The sequence below is a fragment of the Palaemon carinicauda genome, chromosome 31 (genome assembly GCF_036898095.1).
Source record: "Palaemon carinicauda isolate YSFRI2023 chromosome 31, ASM3689809v2, whole genome shotgun sequence".
In the NCBI taxonomy this organism is placed as follows: domain Eukaryota; kingdom Metazoa; phylum Arthropoda; class Malacostraca; order Decapoda; family Palaemonidae; genus Palaemon; species Palaemon carinicauda.
This window is the reverse complement of record NC_090755.1, coordinates 71,087,964-71,096,101: the sequence shown is the minus strand read 5'-3', so window position 1 is coordinate 71,096,101 and position 8,138 is coordinate 71,087,964. Positions and strand designations below refer to the sequence as shown.

Sequence of the window (8,138 nt, the reverse complement as noted above, 5' to 3'; positions counted from 1 at the left end):
AGATAAGAGAAGATTTGGATAAAGAAAATAGATATGTAGGACTGAAAATGAATGTGATAAAAACTAAAATAATGTTCAATAAAAATGCAGCAACAGATAAGAGTTAAATATGAACTTTTAGAGATTGTTAATGAATATACATACCTAGGACAGACAATAAGTGTTTCCCCAGGATACAAGACCGAAATAAAAAAAAAGATTAGAATGAGATAGAGAGCTTTAGGAAAACAAAATGAGATAATGAAAAATAAAACCCCACATTCCCTAAAAAAGAAAAGTACTTCATGTGATGGCCCTATGAGTTTTAACTTGTTCATCAGAAACTTGGAGCTTTACTAAAACCTTAGAACATAAGCTAATTACAGCTTAGGGAGCTATGGCAAGAATAATGATGGTAATAACACTAAAAATCAGAAAAAGAGCTACAAGGACACGAGAGTAAACTAAGTAGAAGTTATTCTAACAACATGTAAGAAAACAAGTGGATGTGGACAGGATATTCGTTTAGAATGACAGATATATAATAGATGGACATTAAGGATAACAAAATGGTTCCCTAGAGATTGCAAACGAAGCAGATGGAAGAGAAGACGATGGACTGACGTACTAACGTAGCTTGGCCGTGTGGATTAGTGTAGAAAGGCCATAAGTGAACGGACATGTCCGAGGCCTTTGTTCTGCAGTTGACTAGTAACGGCTGATGATCAATGATATATATATACTGTATATACGTGTGTGTGTGTATGGATGTGTTTATACATGCCTATTTCTATTTGTTACTCATGTATATATACATACATATGTAAAGCATGATTCTCACATATATTTGAATAAGTGTTTTCTTTTAGTTTTGTAAAAGACTATTCTATGTTTGAAAATAAGTTTATTCTGTTCATATAAATCTGGCCTGCATTTGTAGGGGGTGGGGGGGGGGGGGCGAAGCCTCCAAGTTCAAGTAAGGATCCGGTGCCATAGGCTAGCTTAGGTCAGGTTAGGTTAGGGGTTGATTAGTAAACAACCCTGTCTCTCTCTCTCCGGTTTTCCCCAATCCTGAAATTCCCGTTTCCTAGTGGTCCCCGACCCCTTATAGTAAGTCATGGAGAGGCCTTGTGTCTAAAACATAGGTGAGCATAGTTCTAAACACAGGAAATTCATATGAAGATCATATTGTCAACTCTCCCCCCCCCCAACAAAAAATTACCGAATTATGAGTATTAGTAGACAATAAGTAATGAGACTAGAATTTCCCTTCATAAATTACGATTAATATCGTAATTTATGGAAATTTAATAATTTCCGTACATCACGTGGCCCATTCATGGTCCTTTGTAGCTCAGAATGTTCCTTAGCTTAAAATTTTTACGAAAATATTTGTTTGTTTTATAGATGAAGCACTTTGCTATAGGTTTAAAGGTCACAGTTGATTAGCAGAGGCAAGAGACAGGTTATTGTGCTGTCTTATATATGATTAGAGGCCACCCCTCCCCCCATCCCCTCTCAACCCAAGCTAGGATCAGTTAGAACCAGGATCAGGCTCAGTAGATCATCATATAAACCCTTGTAAATTGTCAAGTGCCCTCAAATGTCAAGTGTTAGTTCTCTCCGCTGGTTAACTTTTTTATTTACATTGCTATAATGCCATAGAAATATTTAAAATACTATGCTATAATACCATAGAAATATTTAAAACACTATAGAAATGCGGTATATTTAAAACTATAAAAATTAGCTATATTTAAAACTGAAAAGCTGAATCCTTTTTGTCTTAGTTCTCTAAGGTTTGGACTTAGCAATGTTTAAATGCAATTTCGAAGGATAATACTGCAAATTGATTAATTTTGAACAACTCCTTATTTTGGTTTCTGTGTCTTTGAGAAATTTTTAACTACCCTAAGTGAGTTTACCAGAATTTTCCTAAAGAAACTTCGCAGTTTGCAATTACTATTTTTTCATTGCTATATTTGGGAAATATCTTGGTTCAAGAGAAACTTTGAGATTGCAATGATTACAAATTCTAATAAATATTTGATGTAAAGAGTCACGTTACTGAACATAGAAAGCATTATAGCCTACATTTGCTTGTCTTTTGAATTTAGAGTAATTTGAAAAAAAAGTTTTGTCTTCATTTACTTATATCTCTTTGAAGAATTTTCTTATATATTCTAACCTGTAACCATATGTAATTTAAGTAATTGCTGTAAAGAAACAGTAAATTACCATATGTAATTTAAGTAATTGCTGTAAAGAAACAGTAAATTACGAATAAGTACCAATATCTTTATATATATTAATTCCCAACCGGTAATCACTGTTTAAGCAGGTGCCGCAAAGTACCAAAAAATGAAAGCTAAAAGTAGAGAACGAAAACAAAATAAAGTTTAGACTTAACACAAAAATATCCAAACAAGACTTGGCAAAATATTCAGGAAGTTGAGCGGCTGAGTCATTGATTAGACATTTTCAAAGAAAAGGACTTCCAGCGTATTTTCTTGGGCCGAGAACTGGGGAGTTTGATATTGCCTTGCTTCACCATGTAAGATTTTTAATGGTGTTTTCATTTATTATTCGGTTTGCTTGTTTTTGAATAGGTCGTTAATGTTTGTAGTCTATGTCAGAATTGTATTTTTATGTACAAACAACTAGATTTTGGATTTAAGACGGTATATAGCTTGCCATAAATATCCCTAGCGTGGGTAGATCTTTGGTAAGAAAATTTTAAAAGAGGTTGTTAATGCTTGAATTTATGTCAGAATAACATTTCCATGCAGGTAAAACCAATTTGGGATTTAAAATCCCCAGCTTAGGTACATCTTTGGTAAGAAACTGGACATGGTATTTGGATGTCATAATTGTTTTGTATTTTCTGTTATTGACTCTCGTAAATAAATTATGGAAAAGAAATCCTTCACGCCCCTACCTTGAGCAATTTAAATTCATCTTTACCAAAATATTGACTTGAAAAGATCCATTCATTCCATAGCTTGAGCTCTTCAAGAAAGCATTCGTACCCTAAATTGAGGACGTGAAGTCCTCCCTTTCTAGTTCACCCGAAGAAATCCTTCGTACCCAAACAGGATCAACCAATAGAAACCCTTCGTTCTCTATTTTGATCATCCGGAGGTAGCAGTTCGTTGCCTAGCGGTGAATCATTGGTTGTTAGAGAACCGAAAGTTCTAGTTACCCAAATCGTCTTACGCCTTCGCAGGGAATTAACCGATCGATTAGTAAAATGAGAGTTACCTGGCGTAACTTCAGACAAGGTCATTATGATGCGTGATGGAGCTGGATGCACCTGTAGCTACTAATGGCACGCGTTCTGTTCCCCGAAACCTTCATATTTATGTCACTGTGAAGACCAGAATGTATCGAGCAATGACCCCTTGATGTGTGAAGGTAATTTGGGAAGCGGGTTGCAGTCACGTCCTCTTTAGCAGAAGACGGGTATTTTGAAGAAAATAAAAAGGGGTTAATTTGCCAGAAAGAGAACGAGCACGGACGAAAGATAAAGTGCGAAAATTTTAGATTCGAATGATAGGGAGGGAGGATTTTTTTCATTTTAGTTCAGAAACTCGTTTACTGGTTCTATTGAAAGCGAGTTGGGTTGAAGAGTTTAAATGATCGTCGTTTCTTTTTTTTTCTTTTTTTTATATTTATAGAAGGCATTTCAATCATTCATTATTGTCTCTTACTGTCTCAAGTGACGGTCATTTTATAAAAAAGAAGTAATCGTTTCCATTCCCAAATTAGTTATATTCTTTTCATTATGATTTTAATGACTGATTTTCTATATAAATCCAATAATTATAATTTTTTCTAATTCCTGTAATTTTTATTTTTTTTAAATTTGTTCGTCATTATGGGCATAATCTTTATTTTTATTGTATTTTTGCATATTTTAGTATTATATAGATTTATGACTCCATTGGCCTCAGCAAGGAAGTTCATGCTGCTTTGCATATCATCCTTTGTTTCTCTACATCTCTGTTCTTTCATTGCAGCGCAATGCATAGATAATTTATAGCCTATTGATTAATCTCCGTAAGATATTATTTATTCATTTATGTAATTTAGTTCTAAGTATTTTTTATCATATAAATTTCAATCCGTTTCTCAAATAGGTTATCATCCACAGTTTTCTTTGGATTTATATTGATTATGAATGACTTGTTAAGCAAATTTACTTATGCATACATACATACATACATACGTATATCTATGAACTGTGTATGTTTACTTGTTTTTATGTATATATTTTCATATGTATATATATATATATATCTATATATATATATATTTATATATATAGATAGATATATATATGTGTATATATATATGTATATACACACACACACACATATATATATATATATATATATATATATATATATATATATATATTTGTGTGTATGTATTTATATATGTGTATATACAAACATGCATATATATATATATATATATATATATATATATATATATGCACCGTCTATATAACATTTTGTTATGAAAGATGAGGTTACCCTGGAGCGCTTGTCTATTAATATTGAGGTGAAAAGTATACTGTATATTGCCAATATACAGTACTAAATGCTTTTTTCATGTATGTATTCCTCTGATGATCTATCCCCCCCCCACACACACACACATATATATATATATATATATATATATATATATATATATATATATATTTATATACATACACATACACACACATATATATATATATGTGTGTGTGTTTTTTTGTGTATAGATACATATACTGTATATGTATATACACATATATACGTATGTATATATACACACATGCCTGTGTATGCAGTTATAAAAGTATTTGAAGACAAGAATATATATAAAGCAAAATCTACATTTATGAATGTTTATTTTGTGAGGAATTTGAAGGGTAGAGAAAGAATGTAATTCAGTCTTTTTAAGGTTAAATGATTAGCTTATTTTGAGATGAAATTTTGCGTTACATAGGAATTTCTGTAACAAGAGGACATTTAGGAGTTCAGCTTCATCTGAGAAAGATGCTAGGGTGGTGAGCCCTTTAGCTTGGTGGGTTTTATTACACCATTTTGATAATGGATGATATGAAAAAAGAAAGCAAGGGATAGATTGATCGTGTTAGAATTGAACCCCATTTGTTTTTTAATGGGGTTTATGCATACGATAATTGTAGAGGGAGCTGCTGTAGTGCCACTTATGCCAAGATATCGTACAGTTGAGCAGGATTGCCTTGATTCCTGCTGACTGCGTAGACTTTTAGAATTTATGGGGTTAGATGGAAGAGGGAGAAACTGCACACTTAATGCATTGGCAAAGGAAAGCCATTTAGTTTGGCTGGTTGGCGGTATCTTAAACCTTTCTTTTGGCACAGTCGGTTATTGACCAGATGGTGTTTGCTGGCAGGAGTCTTGGAGGGCAGATTGTTTATGACAGACGCAGTGACCTAATTGACCCTGCGGGGCGTCATGGGTCAGCCTTTGACCTACCTGTGTGGAGAGTGGCTGTGAGGAGGAGGAAGAGGATGAGTGGCGGCAGTAACGGGGGCCAAAGAGGGGACACGGTGGCTGCGCCCTTGGACGCCATCTTGAAGGCCCAGCCTGCGTCCTGCCTGAGCTTTCTGGCGGCACGAGTAACACCGTTTTGCTACGCCCTCATGGGCGATGATTAGTATACACTTAGTACACCCACTAGCACTCGGGGGCGTGGCGCCCCACCCCCGCCATACGCAGGCTGTGTGTGTGCTGGGCAGCACAGGTCATGCAGGGCGGTTGGGGGGTGGCACGGGTTGGCACAGTGCGGGCGACCACGACACACTGAGGCTCGTCCTGGCCCCGCACGCCCTCCGCGCACCCGCACACGCGCAGCCCTTGTATTGACGCCGACACGTCGATACTCCTCCTCCTCCTCCTCCTCCTTTTCCTCCTCTTCTTCTCCTTCTTCCTCTTCCTCCACCACCGCCACCAGGTTTTCCTCGACCATCTCTCCCCCTCCAACAGACCCCCCTAACCCCATCCCCTCCTCTCCCCCTTCCCTCATCTCCAAGAGGACTGCCCTGACCCGTTTCTACCAGCACGCCTTAACCCTGCAGACCCCACTCATACAGGCGTGCACGCCCGCAGCGTTAACACGCCCATCTTCACTCACGCCCTGCTTTTATGAGGCAAGAAGCAATTCCGGCTCTCTTCTTCTGGCGCCCTATCTTGCCCCCGCCCATGCTTCACCTCCCCCCCCCTCATTCTCCTGCCCAATCCTATTTCAAGTTATCATTTGGAAAGTCATCTGGAGATGGACCGAAATGCCCGAAATGCCCGTAATGCCAAGTGCCACCTGACACAATGGCAGAGTCATTTTACATTAGGCATCGATTTATTAAGAAATTACAGTAGTTTTTTTCCCCAGTAGGAGGGAAACAATAATGTATATTTTAACCTGAACCTCCCCCTCCACCTCCCCCTCCACCTCCCCCTCCACCTCCCACTCCCACTCCCCTGGACGGGGGTGATGTCGTACCCAATGGTACTGTCATGTGTGACACTTCGAGTGTTATGCAGGATTCTGTACACTCCTTTAAAAAAAAGTGGGGGAAAGTGATTGAAATGAGTGTTATAGGATTTTTTATTTTTCTTTACCTTCGATATTTAATGTATTATATTTCTTGGGTGAAAACTTGCTTCTTCTCTCTCTCTCTCTCTCTCTCTCTCTCTCTCTCTCTCTCTCTCTCTCTCTCTCTCTCTCTCTGAAAGTTTTATTTTCATTATATCCTGAAGAATTTTGTCCTGAATGATATACAGTAGATACTTTTACACATGTGGTATATATGTACAGAAATAGACACACACACAATATATATATATATATATATATATATATATATATATATATATATATATATATATATATATACGTGTGTGTGTGTGCAGTTACAGGCACATATATTTTAATAATCACTATCATTGGTCATTTATATATTTAATTAGTGTCCTCATTCCTTCTGAAATGAATATATCCCTCTTCGCTTCACTTCACCTATCTTCAATCCCGATCCTCCGATCCTCATGAAAGACAACACCTGTTCGACCAGGAAGTACAACTAACTCCCCTGGCTAGGGTTCGTCGACTTCCCATTGTGGGAAGGGGGGGGGGGGGGGGAGGTTATGGAGGGTTTCTACACACGTGATTTTAAGTAATCAACCACGATCTCCGCAAGGCTTGACTGAAGAACTTCATGGCTCATTGGCCTGAGATAACGAGGTTATGCCTGTCCCTCTCTTCGCTGGAAATGATCTTGAGGAGAACTAAGACAACAAAAAAGGCAGACTGATTGATCATTCGAATGTCATGAGGACAGATATTGCGTTTTATGCCTTATAAAGTGTTGTCAAATTAATTATCTGTTTGTAAAACGGTTTTATTATTTTCTAAATGATTATAAGATATATATATATATATATATATATATATATATATATATATATATATATATATATATATATATATATATATATATTTATATATATACAGTATATAGGTAAATAAGGTGTGTATGTCGATAGCTTCAACTCTTGTTATACTACATATATCAAGGAAAGGTACATTAATTGGGCATGTATTGCCTATGATATGTTATGCTCTTTTCGTACCATAAGAGGAGAGCTATTGGCCCAACGCATTTTCGAGAAATAAGATTTTTTATTTTTTTTATATTCGTAGTTACAGTAGTAGGCCTACTTTTCTTATTGTCTCATTTTCATATTAATATATTGAATTACAAGTTCTGTCTAGTTTTATGACGTTATTACGTCGTAAAACCCTCGTATGAATTTCTTGAAATTATCCATATAAATTCGTGCTTGTTTCTACAGCAACAATGGTGTGTTACTTACCTATTTTATTGCTGCTGTATGATATGCGTTGCTAAGACATAGTTATCACTGTTGTATATTGTATTTTCATTTAGAAATGAGGATAATTCTATGATTAACCTTGTTAGTTACATTATATTTTCGTTTTTGTAAGGATTTTGATTTCGATTTTCGATGCAATCAACCACTTACAAAAATAGGCATAGTGTTTTGTTACCCTTGTTTGTATTTGTTTTATCTCTATTTTTATTCTGTATAGGGTGTACATAG

At 36.1% G+C, this 8,138-nt stretch overlaps 1 protein-coding gene across 1 annotated transcript in view; it reads right to left on the bottom strand.

Annotated features, from left to right (window-relative positions):
• Positions 1-5,833, bottom strand: part of nAChRbeta1 (nicotinic acetylcholine receptor beta1) — a 296,902-nt gene extending 291,069 nt beyond the window's left edge. The window contains exon 1 of the mRNA XM_068355738.1: positions 5,493-5,833. Within this exon, the coding sequence (XP_068211839.1) occupies positions 5,493-5,589 (97 nt within the window). The 5' untranslated portion in view covers positions 5,590-5,833. The remainder of the gene's footprint in view (positions 1-5,492) is intronic.
• Between the last annotated feature and the right edge of the window lie 2,305 nt (positions 5,834-8,138).